The sequence below is a fragment of the Bactrocera latifrons genome, unplaced genomic scaffold, assembly GCF_001853355.1.
Source record: "Bactrocera latifrons isolate USDA-ARS-PBARC rearing strain unplaced genomic scaffold, ASM185335v1 scaffold_6, whole genome shotgun sequence".
Taxonomy (NCBI): domain Eukaryota; kingdom Metazoa; phylum Arthropoda; class Insecta; order Diptera; family Tephritidae; genus Bactrocera; species Bactrocera latifrons.
Genome location: NW_017537267.1, coordinates 3,019,318 through 3,044,633, shown reverse-complemented (window position 1 = coordinate 3,044,633; position 25,316 = coordinate 3,019,318). Strand labels below are relative to the sequence as shown.

Below are 25,316 nucleotides of genomic sequence, written 5' to 3'. Positions count from 1 at the left end.
AAAAAGATATTTTAAGTAACTCGAGTTCTAACTACATATTATATATTTCACGCACACACACTTGTATGAAAATAATAGAATCGAAATGTTATATAATATGTATAATATAGAATATATTATTATAAATTTGTATATGCAGGAAAAATATGTACACATTCCTCTACATATACAAATTAATGGCAGGACTTCGTTTTCGAGGGGTTTCAAACCTATCATTCACCCTTAATTCATGTGATTGATCATAGTACTTACTTACAAATATACTCTTAATTACATTTAATTAATTATAATAGTGTAAATTCAAAACATACGAATAAATAATAAAAAAGTGAACGAATAATTCTTGTTAGAAAAGTCGATACAGCTATTTGCTAATAAATATTTATTTCTTTAAAATCCTTAAGATCACAGAAGCATTTTTTTATATTTCACATTTACTTAAAAATAAATATAATACATTAGCAAGAGTATATACAATTCAATTACGAAAACTAGCAGAACCTTCAATAGAATGGCGCCTCTTCCTTTTCCCACAACCTTTTGTTAAGTAAATTGGCAGCACTTACAAAACGTTTACATCAAAATTCACATATATAATTGTATATTGACCTCAAAATTGTACCAAATGGGCAAATAAGACAATAATTTCCTAGATTATGTTAACAAATTCAATTGACTATTGGAATTGTGCTTCCACTTCTTTATGTTAATAAAAATAACTGATCCTGCAGCTCAAAAAGTTAAAGCAACATAGTGCAACCCAAAGTGCTCCAATTTTCTCACAGAACAATTGAAATGCAACTCTGTGTACAATTTGACAATTGAAAAGTAGTAACAGTAGCGGCAGTGCGACTTGGAAAAAGATGTAAATTTTCTTAAGGCGATAATTTGAGGAAAATACCTACAAATAAGTGTGAAAACAAGTGAAAAGTGTGCCTCGCACTTTGGTTATCATCTTTCGAAAGGAAAATCATAAATTTTGTCGCACAAAAGCAAAGGAAAGCTTGTGTGAAAGTAATCGACAAAGTCCACAAGAGGAATTTTTCAAATTTGCATTGTACACTCATTCTGATTTTACCACACAACCTCAACGATACCTTGTCCGCTGTTGTCTTCGTTTAATTGTATTTTGTGTCCCTATTTGCTTTTGCCTTTGGTTCGGAATTTTATCGTCTTCATCAAAGCAGCACTGCATTAGCAGTTGTACAGATATAGGAGGTGAAAAAAGCATTCGCTCATAAGATTTTAAAAGTGTCCACGATTGAAAACAATAAAGAAACAAAATACCAAAAAAGCGAGCGGAAGAAAGGCTGGAGTAAATAAAAGCTTCGAAAAGATAGTGAATCGTGAAAGCATCTGAAACAGAAGTTGATTTCAAAGAAGTAAAGCGGATAGGTAAAGGTAAAGACAATAGAAAAAGAACAGTTTGTGCGGGGTGTTAGAGACCGCCTGCTCGAGTGCCAAAGTGGAAGGAAAGCAAAAACGTAAGAAGAGCAGAACTGAAAGGGAGCAAAAATAAGACATAATTTTGACAGGTAAGAATGTAAGGAACATAAGAGAGTCACATTTTACCAATTTTCATTTCCCTTCATCATCTGCTCAGTGTGAGAATGATTGGAAAATTGAAAAATAAATAATATTTTTTTCACGTTCACTTTCATGTCTGACGTATTGACTAATGATTTTTTTATTTGTTCATTTCCGATTCTTAGTGAAAGATTTTGTATAAGGTCGCGTTGTAGCCAAAGACTCATCATCATAGCACAGCGACGACGAAGTGTGTAAAAGAAAAAGTGCGGTTGCGGGGCGCTGTAAAATTGAATTTAAAGCGTAATTGTGACGAGAAAATGGAAATCGAGCCCGACCAATCGATAGAGGCAATGGACACACAAGAGGTCGAAATAATCACAAGCGACCTGCAACATCAGCAACAGCAACAATTAAATAAGCTGCATTTGCCAGCAGAACAGCTGCCCAACGAGAACGGCAACGGTCCGCCGCAGCAATTACTAGCCGACAACACTTCGCCATACGCCAACGAACAGGAGATGACGTCCGTCGACGATCCCAAGGACGATCAGTTTCGTTCTGAAGCTACATTTTCATATACGGTGGACAATATAACGCAACTTAAGCAACAACATCTCTCACCACCCGTATATGTACGCATGTTGCCATGGAAAATTATGGTAATTCCAAATGATCGAGCGTTAGGTTTCTTCCTTCAATGTAATGGCGAAAACGAATCACCTACATGGTCGTGTAACGCCATCGCTGAATTGAGACTGAAATGTCACAAACCAGATGCACCACCATTTACTCGTGCGCGTATAAAGCACCTTTTTTACTCCAAAGAGAACGACTACGGTTATTCAAACTTCATTACGTGGTCAGAACTACAGGAGCCCGAAAAGTGTTACATACACAATGGCGCTATCACATTGGAGGTGCACGTTGTGGCAGATGCACCGCACGGTGTGCTTTGGGATTCCAAAAAACATACTGGTTATGTGGGACTTAAAAATCAAGGAGCAACATGTTATATGAATTCATTGCTACAAACACTATATTTTACTAATCAATTGCGACGTGCTGTTTACAAAATACCGACAGAGGCCGATGATAGTACTAAGTCGGTCGGATTATCATTACAACGCGTTTTTCATGATCTACAATTCGGCGACCGCCCAGTAGGCACTAAAAAGCTTACCAAGTCATTCGGTTGGGAAACACTTGACTCGTTTATGCAACATGATGTACAGGAATTTTTACGAGTTCTACTTGATAAATTAGAATCAAAAATGAAGGGTACATGTTTAGAAGGCACCATACCGGGCTTGTTTGAGGGTAAAATGTCTTCGTATATAAAATGCAAGAACGTTGATTATAACAGTACACGTTACGAAACCTTCTACGACATACAGTTGAACATAAAGGATAAAAACAATATCTACGATTCTTTCAAGGATTATATAGCATCAGAGACACTTGAGGGTGATAATAAGTACGATGCGGGTGTGCATGGCCTCCAGGTGAGTTACATTTGCTGAAAAGTAAAATTTTATAATGTGCTAGTAAATGATGAAAACGTATGAAATAATATTTTAAAGTTAATTCCATTTGGATGAAATATTTTATTGTTTTGCTTGTTTTAGGTTAGGTTCCGTTTGATTTCTTTAAGCCATTATAATTATTTATTAGTAATATTATTATTATTTTAATGAAAGTAGACACGTTGACTATATTGTTGAGAATTGTACGAACTTATTTCCTTTGAATTTCTTTTGTTCGTTATAGGAGGCAAGCAAGGGAGTTATCTTCACGGCTTTTCCGCCCGTCTTGCATTTGCACTTAATGCGATTCCAATATGATCCAATAACAGATAGTTCCATCAAATATAATGATCGTTTCGAGTTTTACGATCGCATAAACTTAGACGAATATTTGGCTGAGAAAGAGAAGACACCTGCCGAGTATGTTTTGCATGCAGTGCTTGTACATTCGGGCGACAACCATGGCGGCCACTATGTGGTATTTATCAATCCGAAAGCGGACGGAAAATGGTTTAAATTCGATGATGATGTCGTCTCCAGTTGTCGTCGGGTCGAAGCCATTGAACAGAATTACGGTGGAAACGATGATGAAATCTCGTTCCATGCAAAATGCAGCAACGCTTATATGTTAGTCTACATACGTAAATCCGAATTGGAACGCGTACTCAGCGATATACCCGAAAATGAAATACCCAGTGAATTAGTAGAACGTTTGGAATTGGAGAAACGTATCGAAATGGCACGTCGTAAGGAGCGCAGCGAGGCAAATTTATATGTATCCATACATGTTATCCTTGAAGAATACTTTGAGGCGCAACAAAAGCGGCGACTCTTTGATTTGGATAAAGTGCATCAACGTCTATTCAAGTTAAAACAAACACAAACCGTCGAAGAGATGATGGACGCGTTCGTGAAGTCATTTGGTGTGCCCAAAGATCGTATGCGCCTCTGGATTCTGTTTGCGACACAATCGCAAAAATTTCTGTACTTTGATTTCCAACGAGAGGGATTGAGTCCAATTGAGCAAGTCGCTTCTGCACAGAAACCATGGGTGATCTTCATAGAGTTGGCGTCACCACTTGTACCTGGCCGCCCGTTGCCACCGTTTAATCCCAAACAAGAAATGCTGCTTTTCTTTAAGTATTATGATGCATGTAATAAGCGTTTAAATTATATTGGCTGCTCACAACAGCCACGTAGTCGACGTTTAAGCGAAATTATCACGGAGGTGAACACGCACTTGGGCTTTGAGCCAGACACCGAATTAACGGTATTCGATGAATGTCACGACAAAAAAATTACCAATATCAATGAACCACTAGAGAATGTGCTTTACCTTCATCCGGACAATCTGCAGGGCAATATATTAATATTCGAAAAGGAACATATTGACATCAAACTAGATTTGCCTACCGTCGAAGATTATTTCTTGGATTTGGTGTATAGAGTGGAAATCACGTTCTGTGATAAATGCAATCCGAATGAACCGGAAATCGTACTAGAGCTTTCCAACCGTTACAATTACGATCAAATGGCAAAAGCGGTCGCAGAGCGACTGAATACCGATCCAAACAAATTGCAGTTCTTTATGTGTGTCAGTAGTTACAAAGAGACACCCGGCAATGCTGTTCCATACACTTTCAAGGTGAGTGCACACCAGCAAGAATATTTAATTCATGTAAAATACAGTTTGTAGAGATTATGAAAATTATTTCAGTTCCTTAGTTGTATATATATTTCAATATACGAGTTTGTTTGGTAGTTTTTATGGTCTAAGGTCATATACTAGTGTCTGACCGATGCCGATTAATTGGACAGTTTACAAAGAATCGGCGGATGCCGATCTCAATTTATTAAAAAAAAAAAAACGATCCAGATATGATTTCTTTTTCTAACATGGAATGACGTCCGAAGAAAGTTCAATTTCCCATTTTCTTGCCCGATAATGGCTGATGCTGATGTCGATTAATCGGCCGGTCCCTACCATATAGCAATTACAGGGGAAAAATTAGTACTCACCAGTAGCATGACACTGGCACCTCTTTCCATGCCGCACCAACCCCACTCATCTGACACCCCTCTTCCTTTGGTCCAACACCGTCGAAACAGCACGTTCCTTGGGTCTCCCGGTCGACGACAACTTAGCAAATCCTTACCATCCCAACGGGGACTAATTATCCAACAACAACAGGGGGAAAAAAATTCTGTTATATAGGACTTGGAAATTTGTCTCTGTTTTCTATTTAATTTTTTTTTTTAATAAATATGTTATATTTAATTAAATAAAAATTTAATTCCAGGGAACTGTTAAGGATCTAGTCGCATACTGCAAGCAGAGCGCAACCAAAAAGCTCTTCTATCAAAGACTGTCTCTCAGCATCCACGAACTCGACAATAAGAAACAATTCAAATGCATTTGGGTCTCAAATGATCTTAAGGAGGAAAAAGAGCTAGTACTGTATCCCAATAAGAATGAGAATGTCAAAGGTCTATTGGACGAGGCTGCCAAAAAGATACAATTCGCTGAAAATAGTCGCAAGAAATTGCGATTACTTAAGGTGGCCAATCACAAAATCGCCACCATATACACAGAAGATATGCCGCTGGAAGCGCTACAAAAGACCAACGAAACGATGACGACACAAAGTGCGCAGAAGACTTTCCGCATTGAGGAAGTGCCTGCCGAAGATATGCAACTGGCCGAGAATGAGATACTCGTGCCCGTGGCACATTACAGCAAAGATATATTCAATTCCTTTGGTGTGCCATTCTTGATCAAAGCGAAACATAACGAACCATATGGTGCGCTAAAACAACGCATACAAAAGCGTCTGAATGTGCCCGATAAGGAGTGGGAGAATTTCAAGTTTGCCGTCATCTCGATGGGGCATGCGAACGAGGTTAACGACAATACACCGGTCGATGTGGAGATCTATCGCAGTTTTAATGCACATTTGCCTTACTTTGGACTAGATCACATAAATAAATCCAGAAAGCGAACATCCTTAAATTTCTCCGAGAAAGCGATTAAGATTTACAATTAAATTAGAATATAATTGGCGAAAAACAACAAAAACATAACAAAAGATGAACTCATTGTGGGATCGATAAAGTGTGCGTGCAAATAACAACAAAAACAAAAATATGTAATAACCGAGAAAATGCGAACTGCCGAATTGGAGGAAAATATGCGGAGAGAAGCAAGAAAACAGCGGGTAGTATTGTAGCTGAATAATTTTAAAATGGAGCTTTATGGCTAAAAGGCGAGAGACGAGTTTAAATTATAGCACGATAAACGATAAAAACAAATTGGAACCATAACAAAAAAGTTGCTAATGTATGTCTTGTTCTTATGTTTACATATGCTGCATATACGCCGTAAAAACAATAACAACACGAACATACTTACAAATAGCTGCAACCGCAATGGCAACAAAACAAAATATGTGTGCAGCCAACAACAAAGTGAAGCAAACAAGTAACCATCCGACCGACCGACAACCAAACAACCGATTTGTTAATCAGCCAACTAACCAACCAACAACAATTTTAAGCGCAAACAAGCAAGCAAAAGTATTAAAAGCGGAACCAGCAATGGCAACAATAAGAAGCGTAGAGTGTTGGTGAATTGTTGTTTTCTTTTATAGTTTCGAATGTGTTTCAAAAGAGCTTCGCCTGCAAAATTTTCACAAAACTCACAATTACACAAACACTCTCTCTCACACACACACACAAACAATAGAGCATAAACTATAAATGGAAATACAGAACACACTTTAACAAAACAAATAAACCGAACTTTAAAATTAAACTAAAATAAAAAATATTAAATTAAAAATGTACTACTTTAATATATATATATATATATATATATATATATAAATATGTATATGTATATTTAAAAATTAACTTAGGCGTACGAATGTAAAAGAAAAAAACTAAAATTTACGCAAAACTTTGTTATGCAAGTAGCAACTTAACAATCGACGACGGTGCTGGTGACGTTGGCTGCGACGTTTACTGGCTGATTGGAATCGACATAGCAAGTACGATATTGGTGAAGTGCGTTATAGTTTGCATTTTGTTTAACGAGTATTCGGGCGCTCTATGCGCGCATATAAATTGCAGATGTTAGTTAGGTGCATTTCACGAGCCACAACTGTCTCTGTATACCTCTACCTGATTTCATTTGGCGAATCAAAGCAATTTTGCACTACCGCAACATTATTCTTGAGTATCGCAACGCATGCGAAGTCGCTATATAAATTTAGGCAACAGCAACAAGAACATCAACATGGAAACGCATTGAATGCAAGTAGAATAATTTGAAATATACATACATATACATAAACACACTTATATACATATATATTATATTAAAGAGAAAAAATAGAGATATACATAAATTGAATCTAACAAAACAAAATGATGCGATAATAATTTTTAGATAACCCATTTAGTACATCAGTAAAAACGCCAACGCATACATACGTAAAAAATTCACACACGTACATATTACTTTTGCGTCAAAAGGATTTTAACTACTTCCATATCACACATAATCTGAAAGGGTTCTTTGTTCCACTAACACCAACACATCCATAAGAGAATGCTGCACAGTGATTATGCGTATGATTGATTGAGAGTGGTGAGGAGGAGTTCGTACTTCTATTTGATATTGTGAGCTAAAACCGTTTTTTTTAAGTTCCGGGGCGGTTGTGTATATAATTGTAAGCAAAGCTATTTGTATGCACCGAGTATTCCGTTGATTATTGTTAATTTTTTTATTAATACATATGTATAATCAAAATTAATTTGTTTTAATCAATGCATTTTGTTTTTCTAAAGAAATAGATTACACTCGACTTTTATCTCAAAGCTGCTAGCTTTTTATACATATCTTGAATTTAGTATGTTAAAATAGCTAATGTGAAGCCTAGCAGAGGTAGGTATTTTAACTTTTAGTGCAAATACGGAATGTTCTATACACTTGGAAGACAAAAAATACGAATTTTTGTCATTTTTTGAAGAGACATTTTATTTAGTCGTTAAATTCAAAAAAATCGCATTTACAGAATTTCATGAACTTCAATAATCGGCGATTTATTTTTAAAAATTTTAAATTCCTTTGTTTCCGTAGCCCATCTCCAAAAGAACATCCGACAATGGTGTCCAGCGGTGAGGAAGATTTTTCTACTCAAAATGAGCTCAGAACCAAAAATAACAAAATAATAATTTTTACTACAGATGAATAAAGGTACCGATTAAAAATGAGTCAAAATTTTGGTTATTGGTCAAAAGCTTTTTGTTTTTTCCTTTTTGTGAAAAACTGCACTTCAGAGTTTAATGTTCGGGTTTAAAAAGTTTATTATTACAAATATCTTCAATACCTACCTGACATATGTGTATATCTAAGAAAATCGTGTGAAAATTTCAAGCCTATTGGTCCAGTTGTCCTGAAATATTTTTCTCACCGACTCTGTAAAACCCTTTTAGTGATAAACGAGATTTGAGAGCCTATTACACTAAGTTGAAAAATTCTTACAAACACGTTCTATCTTCTGGATCAACTTCAAATTAATTTTCGGAGAATATTTTGGTTTCGAAATTCACAAATGGATATAGTCTTTTAATCGAAAAAATTTAAGAATTTATTTACATCGTATTTCCCTCCTTATTTCTCGAGACAACTTTTCTTGAAATTTCAGGTTGGCTCAAAAATTTACATTTTAGATATATTTATTATGTGCTAAAATACTGCAAGTTATATGAATTAAGCCGATCACCTAATCTATTAAAAGTTAATTCATTTAAACTATAATTTTTTTTTTACATTTTGGATGACAGGTTTCGTCAAGCGGTCCAATATGTGAATGTTGCAATTTCAATTAAGTAATAATGAATAGTATTTACATAATACTGTTTTTTATTATGTAAAAACGAATGAGAGAAGACGATTTTAAGGAAGTAAACAAATAAAAATGATATACGTTTTATTTATATTGAGTTTATGTTGCCCAAAGTGAAAAATATTACAACCAAATTAAAAATAATTTTTAAAAGAAGAGACAGAAATTGGGATATACATAACTAAGTATGATTTAAATTTATTATACACATCATATAAGTACATACATACATATGTGTATGTAAAAGTTATTGCAGTCAAAACAAATAGAAAAAGATAAAAATAAATAAACACTATTGAAAGCGAAAACAACGGAATATGCCAATTAAATATTGTTAAAAATGTTTAAGTATATTAAATTATCAAAAAACAACAATAATATTGATTTTATAGCGGTTGATATGAAAAATTTAATTGTTTGGTCACTATCACCTGTATAGACTTCACATCAATCTTAACCTATAACCCGATTAACGGATCTTTTCTAGAATTTCAGCAATACAATAGAAAAACTTTCGACGAATATCATTTCCATTATATTTATTTTGACATTTATATACCGAATCTGCATATTCAAGGGGTTCAAAAATATACAAATTTACAGTATTTTTTTTTTTTTAATTTCAAAACTACAAATACACAATATGGTATTGAACACAAATTATTTAAAATTTTCTGCGTTTTAATATCTCCGGACGCCAATTGACCGGATGCGTCTCTTCACTCGCCTCATTGTCTTCCTTATAAATTTTTATCGTTTTGTCTGCCTCAGCTGTGATTAAACGTGAACCAGACTGATCAAAGCACATTGCAAAGATACCGGCTTCACTGTCCATTGAACCCGGCTGAACAGGCGCTTGGAAACGTTGAAAGTTGTAGCCAGTACGCCAGTCCCAGAAGAACATTGTACCATTGTCACCACCCGAAACCAATACACCATCCGCATTTACAGCCATGCAATTAACAATGGCATTATGGCCGGATATATTTTGCACAAAATTACCCTCAGGGCAGCGCCATTGCTTGATATTGTCTGGTGATGCCGAAGCAAACATATAAAGCGTTGGATGTAACACAATACTGCGCACAGATTTCTTGTGGTTGGTTAATGTGCAAACACTTTTGCCAGCAGCCAAATCCCATAAACGTACTGTAGAATCATGTGAACCGGTTATAATTTGCGGATTAGTTGCTTGCGCAACCACACTGGCAACTGTATTCGTGTGCCCAGTTAGTGTGTGTATGTTGGCTTTAGTTCGCATATCCCAAATGCGTGCCGTGGAGTCACGACCGCATGTGGCTAATACATCGATTGTTGGATGGAGCGCCATGGAATACACAGCAGATAAATGACCATGGTAATGTCGAATAACCTTATTATATTCGAGATCCCAACATTTGACTTGACGATCTTCACCACAACTGAAGAGGTAAGGATGCTTAGTACTCACTGCCAAGCCGCGAACGGTGCTCACATGTCCGGTGAGTGAGAGTTTCAATTTACCACTGGCTAAATCCCAAATTTTTATAACACGATCACCAGCACCAGTTGCAAACCACTCATTACCAGGTTCTACAGCTATGCAGCGCACCCAGCCCAAGTGGCCTACGCAAAAAGAATACAATATAAAATTATAAAAAATAGTTGTTGATATTCGTTAATTAAGGATATTTACCAGAAATAACTCGTGACAATTTCCATGGCGCATGCCATGTAGGTTTTGGAATAGTAGGTGCCTTTTTGGGTATTAATTGTACATTACTGCCCGTTGTACCGGTGCGCACCCCTGATGCGGCCACAAGTGATGTGTTGCCACTTACATGTTCCAGTCCACCAGTTGCAGTTTTTTCTGTTGCTGCTACCAAGGCGTTATTGTGCTCCCCAGCCAAGCTGCCATCTGTGATGGCGAGTGGACGTTCTGGTCCTTCTAATGCGCCACCAGGTGCAGAAGCAGCTAATTTTTTTGCTTCAGCAACTTTAGAGACACGATCAAAAACTAGACCATAAGTATCCTTTGCTTTAATGGATTTCCGAATATTTAATCTGAAAATTTTAATTTAGTAATATCTGCTTAAGCTGACTTTACTTTACTCACAATTTTTCGTCGATTTCGGGCAATGCGCTCTGATTTGATACAAACATGTCGTGTGTGCGCTTTAATGAACGAAATATTAGCGTATGTACGCTGTGGCGCTGCACTTCTTCCATTTTATAATTGCTATGTTCTTATATATGAAATTAATTTACACCTATTAATTTTACTTAAATTAAAAGTTCGCCTATTTTCAACCAATGCATCGCATGTATAAAATAATAAACAGAAATAAATCCACACACAGGGTTGTATTTTTTACATGTTGAAACTTTAACCCTGGTGTGGTACATTGAATAAATAACTTAATAAAATAAAAATAATTAGCTTAGCACTTGTGTGGGCAAGGAAAATGAATTAATTAAATAAATTAAAATAAACAAAATAACATTATATAAACTATGAAAAATGTTTTATAAAAATAAATCATAATTTTTTTTATTTTTGACTAAAATTTTTTTCTCAATAATCATTATATTCGTTGAAAATTTTTCATGAAAAATTATATAAAAAAGTTTTTAAAAAAGTACCAAGATTATACTCAAAAAGTAAATAAATACGCTTTTGTAAACAACTCTCGACAATTGATTCTGATTGGACCGAATCAATGTAAATTCATATTCTATCTAGTTTTGTCACCTTAGCTGTTTAACAAATTCTATTTAGAAAACTTTCTACAAGATAAACAACATTCTGTGATTTTTTAAATATATATTTTTTTTTAAACGATTTTTGTGGTCTTTTCTATTAATTGGCTGGCACAGGTGAAGCTGATGCCGCATTACTCGACGATGTACCTACTGAGGCCGAAGGTGCTGATGATGACAACGACGACGATGTGGACGAAGAAGCTGAAGATGTACCCGCAGCAGCTGAGCTATTATCTTGGGAGGAGCCCTCGAAAAATTTCTCAATCTTAAATGAAGCAAAAGATGAATATAAATTAGTTGCATTTTCTTAAGCTAGTAGCATAATACTCACCATTTTCTTTATATAATTGCATAAAGACTTGTTGTTTGAAGTTGAAATGACATTTTCCACTCTATACGGTGGAGAAACGGTGACTTCGTTAAATATTTGTATGTTGGTACCTTGCCAGGATACTTCATTCGACTATAAATAAATTACTAGTTATTTAAATTGAATGCAATATATTGTTATTTACCTTAAACTGCTTTGCAATTGTTCTGTACAATTCCTGTGCTTCTAAACTAACATCCGCATTTCTTGACTTAAGATAAGTTTGTCGTTGCTGCACTGTATTGCGAAGTCGAATTTTTATCTACAAAAGAAAAAAAAAAAAGAATTTGAACGTTATCCTTCTTTATATATTGTTCGTTTTTTTTTTTACTTGTTCCAAGTTCAGCTTTTGTGGATCTTCAACAAAGTTGCCATTACACTCCTTGATCACTTTTACATTGCTGCATAGCGACAAATTCAGCACGTAAACATCATTTAGTTGCTCTGAGTTTTTCGAACGACATTCTATATAAATTATATTGAAATTAAGGAAAACCTTACATCTATTTGCAATACCTTGAGCAATCTAAAAAAAATTTTTAAATTTTTACCAACACAACAAGTACTTGAAACGTTTGATTCTTCACTCACAATTCATTTACTCGATCCTATGGATTACTTAATTTACTAATGCCGTATACAATAATATGATGTAATGCAATTGCTTTTGGATTCATCACTATTCAAATATTGAATAATTAATATTAGTTTTATTTACCTTTCGCGCTCAGGCATAGAATTGAACACCTGTTTGTATTGTCAACTATTGACATATGTACCACTACTACCATAATACTAAATTAGTGTTCATTGGCTCAAAAGTCAATACGGATGATTGACCTCAGTATTGTTACTCATATTGCAGCTTTCTCCAACTCATCGCAAATTCGCTTATATTATATTATACATGAACATGAACTAATGGAATCATTTTTCAAAAACTACACTGCACCATATAACTTCTGTATAACTACTTTTCAAAAATAATTACATATTTCCTAAGATCGCCGTAGTTTAATTTCAAAATCTTACCAAACATATGTTTGCTAACTCAAATAAACAAAAATTATTACTCTCTCAATAATTTTATGATATTTCTGCTTTGATTTTAAAAAGGATACTTAAAATTAGCATTTTTGTGTTGTGATCAAATGCTAGTACTTCGCCTTCCACTTCCTCGTTGAAACAGGTCGTGCACAGCACAGATGATCCAATCGTGAAGCAATCATTTACCGCAGCCATTTTTAATGAAAGCCGCCACACAACTCAACGATGATATCGCGAATTTAGGTGAATAATGATATCGCTAATCAAATTAACGGTGCTGATGTTTATCGTTTACTTTCGAATTGTAAGTCGCCACAATTATAAACAATCAGTAAAAGCGTTTACCAATGCAGCAAAATGCGGTCGTGTCTCTTTTATCGCTCTTTGCTAGAGCTCCGTGCATACGTTGACTTGTGGAAGTATTTATATTGTTGTTTTCGTTTCGGGTTTAAAATTTTTGGTCACTTGCTTTCAATAACAATTAAGCATCAATTCACAACAATTGAGTAGGTGTTAACTGTGCCCGTAACTCTTCGATTCTTTTTATAACAATTATTATATACTTTTACTGACACCACTGCTGTTGCCGCTGTTCGATCACTTTTCCCCTATTTACTTATGAAGTAATTTTCTGTGTTCTTCCCTTGCCTATCATTTATTTTTATTGCTCACATATATACTATTGGCAACTTTACTATTTGCAAATTAAATGCAATTTGCAGTAATATATGCGAAATAATTACGTTTTTTCACACAGTGAAAAATAATAATAAACGACGTATGGAGACGTTATCCAAAAAATTTTTGGTTAAAGCTCTAAAAAACGAGCGGAGCGAAAGGAAGGAGATGGCAAGTTGAAAAAACACAATCCAAGTTTCTCTACGTGCACGATATTCTTCCACACGCACACACCCGCATGTTGGCGCGTGGCGAATGAGGACAAAGATAAATGCCAAAATGACAGCAGTTTTGTGTTTTAAAAAAATAATATTACTATTGTTTACATTTATCTGAGTATTCTAAGTAAAATTAGATTAGCATTTTAAGATAAAGTAAAATTATAATTAATATTATTGCAAATATAACGATACTTCCTTTCCCATCTTTTTCAATAGAAAATGGTGTTGCAACCCTACCACCATCAAGAAATGTAAACAAAAGAGCCGCCGGTTGACTGGGCGAAACAAAGTTTATACAGAAATGTTATCAAATAATTAGTTTTGTTATCGGTAATTGTACAAAACCTCACAAATTTTAAGGATATAAGTAAAAATAGTTGTATTTAGATGTGTCGCAGTAGTTTAAATCATCATTCCATTACTTTCAGTTAGCCCTTGGTATAAGTATACATTTATAACAATTTATTACCACGCCCTAGTTGACAGTCATTGGCCGGATAAAAATCCGGGTCCGTTCCGGTTTTCGTAGACCCGACTGTCGTGGGAATGGTAAAGTTTTTCATCTCCAGCGGTTATTATTATTTTTATGCACTATGTCATCATTGATAAGATCAGAAACCCTACTTTACATGGTGTTACTTTTGCTATTACAAAATTCCTACGGTCCGGTAGGAGCTATTAACCATTGGATCCTCCAAGATGATGGACGTATTACACAAAAAATTGACTCTCCATTTTTACTGCGTGAACCACATAATCTTGTAACATTTCTGGATCAAATACAACATAATGACTACGTGGAGCAGTCTTATCTAAAATTGAAACGACAACGCAAATTAATTGCAGAGCATTTACGTTATTCTAAACAATTCAGTGAGGATTTGGTTTTGCAGGCGGAACGCTTACAGCCACATTTAGGCGCACAGACACAACCCATGCAAAATTTGATTAACTCGTTAGAAGCGCTTACTAAGCAAACGTCAAAAATGTACAGGTAGGATGAGTATATATGAAAAGGAATTTAGGACCTCTTCATTTATTTACAATTAATATAGCTACTTGGAGTTAGTCAAAGATGAATTGAAAGAGTTTAGGAAGCTGAAAACACAAATTACCCAGCATCATGAAAAATTGATACAACAGCAGGTTTAACAAAACGTTTTTAACTCTTATACCTAAAAACAAAAAATTAACGAACTCTTTACTCATAGGTGCCCCTTGCCTCACGGCAATTAGATGAGAAGGTGAATAATGAGGATCTACTAAAACGTGGCCAATACTGTAGTACACGAACTTTTTCGAGAACAGAAGATCCAGTTTTATTTTGTGATTTTTATTCCGATATGCAAATGCGTTTAGATGGAAAGGATGTGGATCTTGAAACCTTAGAGCGTGATTGGCAGCTGACAAGTGAATCTGTGCTGAATCAAGTGACTAATTTGAATGTACAACAACGCATGAACTTGGAACAAATAAAAGCTATGCGTGCTAAGAAAGCTGCTGCCGCGGCAAGTGCTAAAAGTAAGAAAGTGACGCCGGTTTCGTTAGCAATAGGCGATATCCCCGATGCTAAAAGTAATGATACATAAGTAAGAAAATCGTAATCGCAATACTAATAGCTTTAAAGACAACACATTAATTAAGTTTAGTTGCTTTAAATTTGGCCTTTTTTAATCGAAACGTATAAAATAACAATTTTTATTAAATAGGTATCAATAAAATTTTATTATCTTTCTTAAAATATCGCACAATATAAAATATTTAGTCATTTGTTTAACAAGGATTTGAAAATGATCACAAAGTTCCATCGTAAAATTTTAAACTTAAAACGAGTATTTTACGGTCCGTTATGTTTACCACTCGATATCAATCGTTTGCAAAGCATTATGCATTTCTCTTAAACTAGAATACACGTGTGTAGGTTTAGCCTTTTGAGTCTCATCAGCCGACTTTGTAATGAGCAAACTGCTCCAACCAGCATTGCGGGCACCTACATAATCCTTTTCGTAAAGATTTCCAATATGCAATGCCTCAGAAGCATGCACATTATACTTCTCTAAAGGTTTCAGAAATGCACCACAATGCGGTTTCTCAACACCCAAATCATATGAGGTGTACACGAAATCAAATTCATGTCTTATATTCATGCTTGAGAGCACACGTTCCAAGCCGGGATCACTATTAGATATGACACCAACATATTTAGTAACATCACGTATCATTTTTAATAATTCTACATTGCCCTCTATATGTACATAGCACTCATTGGAGCGATACTGCTCGAAAAGGCGTTCGCTAATGCTCCGTATTTGTGCTTGCGATAATTTGTCGTCTACCCGCTTAAAGACGTTGTCCACCAGCAGCATCCACCAGTTCTGCCATGTTATTTCTTTCGAATTTCGGCCGTAAATGGGATATCTCTTGGTCATGTTTTTAAATTCTTCGCGAAATAAATTTTGTATTTTGTTTGGATCAAGGTTTTTTACGCCCATTGATGCCGCAGTCTTCGCATATTGCACACCTGGAGGTTTGCGAAACCTCAACAATGTATCAGTGATGTCAAATGTTACTAGGCGAAAACGATTCAAGTTCTTAACAAACTGAACATGACGATTCATTCTGATTAGCCTTGATTTAAAATATTTTTGTATGTCAGCACCTTTTGTTATTATTGAGGTAATTAGTTTGTTGTTATTGTTAGCCGGTAGATAGTTTGTTTACAGACAACCCAACCTGTTATCTAATGAATAAAAAATAGTGAACAGCTGCTTTGAGATAACAGAGATGTAATACGTTCAAGGAATTGAAGTTGTTGCCTAAAAAAAATAAGAATAATGGCGAAATTTTCATAAATCGCCATTTTTTCGGTATTTAAACTAGAGGAATTTTTTCAATTGTTTATGTAAATTTCCTAATATAATTATATTCCTAAACTCAAAGTTACAATAATATTTTTTTATTATTATTAATAATTCAGTAAAGGAACAGACAGGCTTGCTTGCAACCCTGCTGCTAAATTTAACCGCTCAAACATCAACAAAATTCGCTATAATTTTATTAGTTAAGTGATTAAATCAATTAATAATAATAAAAATGTCGGAAGAACCTCCAAAAATCCGTTTTAAAAACCCACAGTATAGCTATATTGAACCTGGTGGCAAAAAGCACGTCTTTAAATCACTCAAACAAATACTGGCGGTGGAGAAAACGCAACAGTGGCCAGAAGGCACAATGTCGTGTGAGTGCACTTGTTTTAAATTGTTATCACCAATATTTGTTTACATATGTATATAATATATATATTTGCTTACATTTTATCTCTTCCAGACACCTCCTTTAATGCGCCACCCTCTTTGCGACCACCCAAAAAATATTCTGACATATCAGGTCTGATTGCGCCGTACACTGATCCTCACTCTAAGTTGCGTTTTGCTAATTCTGAAGAATATACCGTGGTAAAGACTTTGCCTTCCGATATTGTCGCTGGTTATTTGGCATTACGTGGTGCTAGTAGTATTGTTGGCTAGTAATTAACCAATTTAGACTAAATAAAGATAATAACTAATAATTAAGAACGAAATACAAAGTTAATTAGCAGAAATCCAAGACTATAAATGCTGCAGTTTCCCGAAAAATATTTAGAATTTTGAATTCATTAATTTAATTTCGGATACATTTAAGCAAATTCAAAATTGTGGGTGAATTGGAAACCAAGTAAGCACTTCTTGATTTTTAATATAATATATAAGACAATAGTAACTACTTGAACATTTTATCACTAAATAGTTTTATGGAACTACTTATCACAAGTTATATGTTCTATTGTTATTGTATATATTTATATACATGTATATATTTATATTTATTAACAACTAAAACACTTAAACTCTTATTAATTTTTTGCTTTATTTATACTGATCTTATCCCTAAATTTACTATGTTTATGAAAATAATTATATTTTTTTCGATACGCTGCAAAAAAAAAAAAAAAGGAAACAGTTTTCAGCTTGAAAAAAGGTGTAATAACCCTTGTGAAAGGGGGTAAGTCGCGATCGCGATCTGGCGATGCCAGATTCAAATGTTAATTGTTCCAAATACAATATTAGTGTACTATCAACTACTTCATTATCACCAAAGTAGAATGCCCAAAGAAACGTTGTTGTCAACTTACAAGGTAGTCGGCCGGCCGTTCCTTAACTACGCCGCTCCAATATGATCGCCTGGATGCAGTGGAAAGCAGATGAAGAAGCTTCAGATTTGTCAGAACACTGCACTCCGCACTATGGCAGGGTGCCTTTTGATTGATTGAGTTAAGGAGCATAATGAACTCCTCTCCAAACAGTTCCTACTGGGGTGCTTTCGCAGAAATTATCCCCCACCTATTGCAGACGAAGAGCTTGAGTTGCTGGAGCAGGTTAAATTTCTACTTATCCAAAATAGACCCTGATATATCAAATATGTGTTAAGGGTGCAATGGGTTCCGGCATGACACTGGCCACCTTTTTGCAAGCCCGGCTATCCCTACTCATCTGATACCCTTCAACCTTTGCTCCTACCCCATCGAAACAGCACTTTTCTGGGCTTGTCGCTGAACGTCGTCTTATCTAATCCTTACCATCCTAACGGGATTAGGTACCCGTAACAACTACATTCTTTTCCTATACCGTCCCCGCAGTAGTCGCGTCTACGACAGCATTCCTCCAAAATACTTCAGAAATGTTTTCTGCCGCTCATAATAACAACAACATTCCTTACCTATACAAAAGCTTGCATTCGCATAGAAGATGCTATTCAGTCCCTTAAGGCCAAGTTCCAATAAGGCAGTGAGCGGTTAGCACTCCTACTAGAGTTCTTACGTCATTCCTTTCGCATTTCAAATGTCTTTATGCGCGGCCCTTATTGCCTTCATATCTAATCACACGAGTGTCTTTTTAATGCAAAAACAATAATAGTTATTTTTTCATCGGTTTATTATTGTTGTTGTTTTAGTGGTATAAAATATAAGAAAAAAAGTTCTTGGAATACTGCAGAGGACTATCAGTAAAAAAAAAACCCGCTCCGTACCGTTTACATCAAGGCGACTCTCGCGGGAAACGGTTTATTTTTCACTCTTTGAACTCGCCGTGATTTTATAATCTTTTTTAATTTTGTAGTTAATTTAATTTCAATTAATGCATAAAAAGTATGGAATATATTTTTGTGTTGCAATATTAAATAAATAAATTAAATCCTGGCGTTGTTTATACAAGTCATATAAAAAATAATATTTTGTCCCCATGTTGGGACAAAAAAGCACCCGGAAATTGTAATTAAACACCCCGGATAAATGATATTTAAAAAAAAAATCTAATTTGCTAAGTTGGTAGGAATATCCTTAATTACTATGCCAAATATCGGTAGTCGGTATAATAGTCGGTACACTACTGTAGTGCGGTGCGATTTTTACAATGGATTGAAATATCGAAGAAAGAATTGGCTAAAATTTTGTGTTTCTAACCAAAGTCTACGAGTAGTACAAAGCTTTCAATGACGGTCGAGAGATCGTTGAAGACATGTCTTGTTCTGGACGACCTTCCGGTTACTTTTTTGTCACAATATATGCACCTATATCAAGCGGAAATTACCTTAACACAAATGAAGTATAACTAAAGAAAGGATAAATTTTACTCTGTGCTGTTCTGTGCTGCTCTGCTCTCCCCTTTAGGATCTTTTATATTTGTGTAAGACCTTGCTTACTTGCCATATAATAATAAAACAACAAAGAATGTAAACAGTAATTATGAAATGGCACGGACATTCAGTAAACAGGCAAATACAAAAATGTGTAAAATTGATATACCAATGCTAGTAAAACCATTTATTGTCAGCACAAGCAATGATAATTGAAACTGCAGGCGTGCTGGGTCCAAGTGCTAAAAGATTACATCCAACGGTTTATGTTTTGTACACAAAACTATTCACACAAATACATATGTATATACGTCAGAACATACATATGTAAGTACGAATGTATGCTGCAAAAATGAAATATCTGATTTCGATGCGCACATTGAACCTCACGAGATTGAGTGCGCAGTTTTGACGCTCAGTAAATTGTAAACAGGAAATATGAGTACCTGCTGACTGAGCACATGAAAATACCAAATACAACTACTAAGTCATGTTTATAAGCACACACAAGTGTGTGGGCAGGTCACACACGCTAGTATTACGAGTGCGGCAAACCTTCCGGGAAGGTATAGGCGCATGTAACAGGATCGTGGTAAGTTTTGTGCGCTCAGTTAGACAAATGCATATACATTTTGTGAGAGAGCGTTTAAGCTGAGATTTCAAGCCCGCGTTGTGTATCGAGGAACCTACCAACCAACATGCACACAGGTCACTAAGCAATGCAGATCAGTTGATGCTAGCAGTCCACTGTCAGTCTCACACGGTAACGCTTCAGTGCGCGCGGTAGTGTTGTGCGATAAAAGCAAAAATCGTAGATATCAACAAAATAAAATATAACTTGCGGCTTCTAAACGCCGGCACTACCAAATAGTTGACTAGTTTTTGTAGTGCTATGTCTGCAACGACGAGCAGTGGCGCAAGCAGCGCGAGTGATAGTTCTGTAACGGACGGTGATACGAGTTTTAAATTTGCCAATAAAACATTGCAAGACTATGAAGTTATATCGGTGATTGGCAATGGCACCTTTGGTACGTGCTTCAAAGTGCGCGATAAGCAAACGGGCGAGCTATACGCATGGAAGGGCATTGACTATGATGAGTTGAGTGAGTCTAAGAAGGCTTCTTTGGTGTCCGAGATACGTGTGTTGCGTCAACTACAACATCCGAATATTGTGGAATACTATCATCATTTGGTTAATCATGAGGCTAAGTCGATATTTATTGTCATGGAGTGTTGTGAAGGTGGCGATCTGGCGCAGCTTATAAAGCGTGCGCGTGATGAACGTAAACGTTTCGAAGAGCGTTACATATGGCGTGTGCTCTTTCAGGTCTGTAAAGCTTTGCAGGTGTGTCACAACAAGATAAGGAAGGGCACGATACTACATCGTGATATCAAACCGGCAAATATATTTCTGGACGCGCAAGGCAATGCCAAGTTGGGAGACTTCGGTTTGGCGCGTATGTTACGCAAAAATCAGGATTTCGCTGCCACTTTTGTTGGCACACCATACTACATGAGTCCGGAGATTGTAAGAGGATCGCGGTATGATCGCAAATCGGATGTTTGGGCTGTGGGTTGTCTCGCATACGAAATGTGTGCTCTACGCACGCCCTTTCAGGCGGCGAAGTTCGATGAGCTTACCTTGAATATTTCCAACGGCAAGTTCAATCACATACCCGCCGTGTACTCCACCGATTTGCAGGAAATCATCGCTTATATGCTGTCCGTGGATAGTGAACAGCGCCCCAGCATTGAAGTGATAACGCGTCATCCGACTGTTGTGCGCAATATAACCGAATTGGGTAATGAATTTCCAACACTAATAAAAGCGGAGTCAGATTTATTTGAAGTCGATGAAATCGCCACAGCACGTTGCAAACTGCAATACAGTCCTTCCATAGACCTTTCCAGCACTATGTATACGGAGCACAATAGCTTCAATGAGGAGTACGGGCAACGTCGGTTGAGTGTCGTATTTACGCCTGATTTACGTACCGAACTGTTCTCATCTGCGACAGGGCATTTGAAGCCTAAATGTATCTTCCAACGTTCAGATCCTGAACTCTATGAAAGCATACAGCAGGAACTCTATACAAGCGTACACAATCTCACACCACTGCGACCGCCAGTACCACCGCCGAAGCCAACCTCACATGCGCGCACGTCGGCTAACATTTCTGTAGACGAGCTGAAGAGCCCCACTTTGATTTCGGAAGATGTCTTTAATGAGGCGTTGCAAGCACGTTTGCATGCCATACGCGCGCACGAGTCGCTGTTGGAACATAAAGAGCATTGCTTGAATATGCGCACGCAAGAATTAAATGAACGAGAGAAACGCCTTCAGCAGTTGGAAAGCGTGCTGCATAAACGTGAGCTTGAATTGTTGGCGCAAGAGAAGACTTTGGCCGCCGACGTTTTACAAGCAGCCGCGCGCCGAAATGATAACGCATGTTCACCCTCACCTCCCCCCATACCGCCACGAAAATCCAGTGTTAGCAAACATGATGAGACCTATTGTAGCATAGAAGACACACAACTGGAATCGCCGACAATTGCAAAACTCAATTTGCCATTAACCAAGTCGTATCCAGCACTGCGTCGTGTTACATTTCAGTCGCCACAAAAGTTTACAAATTACAGCATCGATGCTAATGCCAACGACGGCGCGCAAGCGCAAAAACTTGCAGCCGGCAAAGTGAACGCTAAACGACAACCCACGGAACTTCAAGCCAGTGTTTCAAGTAAAGATAGTCATGAATCAATTGATAGCGGCATTGCGGCTAACTCGACCTCTACAACCTTAACGACAACAACAGCAACCATGCCCACACGACGTCGTTCGATATTATCGACACTTTTCGGTAAACATCGCAGCAGCAAAGACACGACAAAGTCAGGCAGCAGTCATATAAAAAATAATGTTGCGAATAATAAAGTCAACCAACAACCCATAGCCAGCTCACCAACACCCAAAGTGCGTATGCCATTTGCGCCGCGCCCCGATCAAGTGATAGCCAAATGTGAAACCTCAGAGCTGAGCAATATATGGACTAAGGAGCATAAACGCGCTGCCTTTGACCTCTTGGCCGCCATGAATGCGGGTCAGTGTGGCACAATTGATGCAACCCAATCAAATATGGTGCAATATAATGGTTCCTCAGCGCATGCTGCCACTAATAATATGACAATTGGTCGTCAGAAATTGAGACAATCGACACGTGAACGGCATAGCGCCACTTTGCGGCGCCACAACCACATGCGGCGTTCGTTAATGATACCGCATCAGTCGCTCGCACATGTTACAGCGGCCAGCGCCGGTGCTGTGGCGACCACTACACGTAGCGGTGTGGGTAGCAGGGAGAAAATGCTTCTTTAGAGCATCATAATCGTTGTGTTATATAAATGTTTTGGAAATTTTTAAATAATGCTTCACCACTTACTTTTAAGATAAAAAAAAAATACTGCTTCGACGTACTGCCATTGCTTGACTACTTACATATGTATATCAGCCCTACACCATATGCCATAAAAATATTTTCCTATATATTTAAGTGATTATTTAACTTGTTAGTTCAGCCCATTGGGACTGATGTTAATAGTATTTATATAGCTGTGACGCGAAAAGTTGCCTTTGTCTTTGAGATTAAAAAAAATGTTTTTATGTTTGTATTTGTAATCTATAATTTATTGCTTCATTATTTAACTGTTAATAAATACAGACTTTCAGCTTCTAAATGCTATATACTTAGTACATATATTTACAGATTTTTTTCTAAGTTATTTATTTTTAATAAGTTAGTTAAATACATGTTTTTTGGTTAAAAAGTGACAAATACAGCTTTGGCACCTTTAAGGGGTTACATGCGGTTCCTCGGGTAAACAAACGGCATTTTTTCAATGATTTTTGCCTCATATGTATAACAAATTAAATATTTTACTAAATTTTTTATTGTTACAAACATACACTATTAACAAAGAAATTCTGAAGTTTTTGGAATAAAATATTTTAAACTCGGACATCGCGACACCATTTCCTCGCTCTTGGAAAAAGGATGCACTCGCGTAGGAAGTGGTGTAAAGTGAAAAAATTTGTCTTTTGGTTAAAACCTTAACTTTAAATATGGAAACCTGGAAAAAAACTGAAAATTGAATTTTTGACTGACATTTTTATTCAAATAGTTGTAGTCGATAAAATCGATTTTTTGAAACCCGTAAACCGATGTAACCCCTTAACCCTTTGCGCTAAAATAATTAGTTTCATTTAAAGTCAAAATCTAAACAAAATGCCTGCAAGCTATAATACACTTCACAGGTTCAATTTTTCCTAGAAGTACTTCATTTTAATCGATCAGTTTGTATGGCAGTTGTCCGATCTGAACAAATTGTTCAAAGATTGTACCGTTGCCTGGGACAATAGTCTGTGTCAAAAAAAGTTTTCAATACAAAGGCATGATTTTGATGGTTCAGTCTGGCGACAGTCGGGTCTACGTAGCCGGAACGTACTCGGGTTTTTATCCGGTCAAGGACTGTCAACTCGGCATCTTGGGGAAAATCGGATTCGTGCAAAATTCAATTTCGATATATCACAAACTTAGGTACTGTGTTAGGACTCCGACGACTACTATTGTGTGTTACAAATTTCGTGCAAATTTAATATACCCTGCTCAGGGTATAAAATAGTGGTATATTAAGCCCAGTATATACATATAATTTCTTTCTTGCCTGTAAAATAACTCTTTGCCACATCTTTTTGTATTCTTCTTTGTGCTTCTCAAAGCCTCCGCATGACTTCAGCACCTCTTAAAAGAGTTTAAGCGGTTCAAAAAATCATTGACTTGCCTGTTTTCGTATGTACTCGTTTGTTTTGTTGTGTGTCATGTGTATATCTTTTTCATCTGCGCTGTGTTGTCACGAATTCTAAACAACTCTTTGCAATTCTTATGCATTGTTATTGTTATTGCAGTTTTCGTGCGCCGAATATTTTAAAACTACCTGCGTAAATTGATGCTTCAACCTAAGGGAAGCATACGTTACTTACGGTAGAGGACGAGGTTCGTTAAGAATTCAGCCACTATCCACTACACAAACACACACACACAACCAAAGAAAAAAAAAACAAGTTTTATTTTCGGCACCAACGGCTTGTTAACTGGCTATAGGTCATAAATCAGAAGGCACTTGTGGAATCTGGAGACGAGAAAGTATGTAAACTCAGCATGCAGCATGATGCAGCTTCATTACAGTTGCTTGTAACAGACTTAGTGCCTTGGTCAAAATTGTTTTGCGGTTGTTTGTGGCCAACGGACAGTATTTGTTGGTTTTGTCTGCTCCAAGAGTTCGAAAATCATTTGGGTTTTCGTGTGCACATACATTCTAACTTAAATATTCCTAAGTGGACACAAAAACGTTGTTGATTGGTTTATGATTTTCCATACAAGTTTATTTGTTTTCATATTTTTTTTTGTTTTTTGGTGACTTTTACCACAAATAAGTAATTTGTATACAGTCCATTTCTTCTAGTTACATGCGGGCATATATGTACATACATACATACATATGTATTTTAAATAGGTATATTCTTGTACTTACATTCATAGATACATACATATGTATGTATATGCCTATA

The 25,316-nt window shown here is 36.3% G+C and overlaps 7 protein-coding genes and 1 long non-coding RNA gene across 11 annotated transcripts; 5 read left to right on the top strand and 3 right to left on the bottom strand.

The window, feature by feature from the left end:
* Positions 1-837: 837 nt before the first annotated feature.
* On the top strand, positions 838-6,870 carry LOC108974961 (ubiquitin carboxyl-terminal hydrolase 7). The gene is made up of 4 exons (XM_018943097.1): positions 838-1,535; positions 1,713-3,032; positions 3,298-4,698; positions 5,354-6,870. Exons 2-4 carry the CDS (start codon positions 1,848-1,850, stop codon positions 6,095-6,097), a joined length of 3,330 nt encoding a protein of 1,109 aa, XP_018798642.1. The 5' UTR covers positions 838-1,535; positions 1,713-1,847; the 3' UTR covers positions 6,098-6,870.
* A 62-nt stretch (positions 6,871-6,932) lies between these two features.
* LOC108974960 lies at positions 6,933-7,881 on the top strand. Its single transcript, XR_001993834.1, has 2 exons — positions 6,933-7,099; positions 7,182-7,881. It is a non-coding gene; the product is annotated as an uncharacterized LOC108974960 (long non-coding RNA).
* A 1,600-nt stretch (positions 7,882-9,481) lies between these two features.
* LOC108974889 (pleiotropic regulator 1) lies at positions 9,482-11,287 on the bottom strand. Its single transcript, XM_018942991.1, has 3 exons — positions 11,058-11,287; positions 10,638-11,005; positions 9,482-10,567 (listed from the first exon to the last, which is right to left on the bottom strand). The coding sequence occupies exons 1-3, from the start codon at positions 11,168-11,170 to the stop codon at positions 9,627-9,629; spliced, it is 1,422 nt and encodes a 473-aa protein (XP_018798536.1). The 5' UTR covers positions 11,171-11,287; the 3' UTR covers positions 9,482-9,626.
* A 458-nt stretch (positions 11,288-11,745) lies between these two features.
* On the bottom strand, positions 11,746-13,964 carry LOC108974883 (protein LSM12 homolog A). Its single transcript, XM_018942985.1, has 5 exons — positions 13,196-13,964; positions 12,406-12,539; positions 12,220-12,336; positions 12,036-12,167; positions 11,746-11,969 (listed from the first exon to the last, which is right to left on the bottom strand). The coding sequence occupies exons 1-5, from the start codon at positions 13,314-13,316 to the stop codon at positions 11,802-11,804; spliced, it is 672 nt and encodes a 223-aa protein (XP_018798530.1). The 5' UTR covers positions 13,317-13,964; the 3' UTR covers positions 11,746-11,801.
* A 198-nt stretch (positions 13,965-14,162) lies between these two features.
* Positions 14,163-15,761, top strand: LOC108974926. Of its 2 annotated transcripts, XM_018943052.1 has the most exons (4): positions 14,163-14,387; positions 14,449-15,014; positions 15,076-15,166; positions 15,232-15,761. In XM_018943052.1, the coding sequence occupies exons 2-4, from the start codon at positions 14,614-14,616 to the stop codon at positions 15,607-15,609; spliced, it is 870 nt and encodes a 289-aa protein (XP_018798597.1). In that variant the 5' UTR covers positions 14,163-14,387; positions 14,449-14,613; the 3' UTR covers positions 15,610-15,761. The 2 variants fall into 2 exon arrangements, with proteins under 2 accessions (XP_018798597.1, XP_018798596.1); XM_018943051.1 differs by having other exon boundaries at positions 14,163-15,014.
* A 100-nt stretch (positions 15,762-15,861) lies between these two features.
* Positions 15,862-17,393, bottom strand: LOC108974928 (rhythmically expressed gene 2 protein). Of its 3 annotated transcripts, none has more exons than XM_018943055.1 (2): positions 17,332-17,393; positions 15,862-16,836 (listed from the first exon to the last, which is right to left on the bottom strand). In XM_018943055.1, exon 2 carries the CDS (start codon positions 16,636-16,638, stop codon positions 15,874-15,876), a length of 765 nt encoding a protein of 254 aa, XP_018798600.1. In that variant the 5' UTR covers positions 16,639-16,836; positions 17,332-17,393; the 3' UTR covers positions 15,862-15,873. The 3 variants fall into 3 exon arrangements, with proteins under 3 accessions (XP_018798600.1, XP_018798599.1, XP_018798598.1); XM_018943054.1 differs by lacking the exon at positions 17,332-17,393 and adding an exon at positions 17,154-17,217; XM_018943053.1 differs by lacking the exon at positions 17,332-17,393 and adding an exon at positions 17,127-17,207.
* LOC108974929 (INO80 complex subunit C) lies at positions 16,995-17,818 on the top strand. The gene is made up of 2 exons (XM_018943057.1): positions 16,995-17,258; positions 17,348-17,818. The coding sequence occupies exons 1-2, from the start codon at positions 17,114-17,116 to the stop codon at positions 17,545-17,547; spliced, it is 345 nt and encodes a 114-aa protein (XP_018798602.1). The 5' UTR covers positions 16,995-17,113; the 3' UTR covers positions 17,548-17,818.
* A 2,445-nt stretch (positions 17,819-20,263) lies between these two features.
* On the top strand, positions 20,264-23,425 carry LOC108974924 (serine/threonine-protein kinase dst1). Its single transcript, XM_018943049.1, has one exon. The coding sequence runs from the start codon at positions 20,583-20,585 to the stop codon at positions 23,064-23,066; it is 2,484 nt and encodes an 827-aa protein (XP_018798594.1). The 5' UTR covers positions 20,264-20,582; the 3' UTR covers positions 23,067-23,425.
* Positions 23,426-25,316: the final 1,891 nt, after the last annotated feature.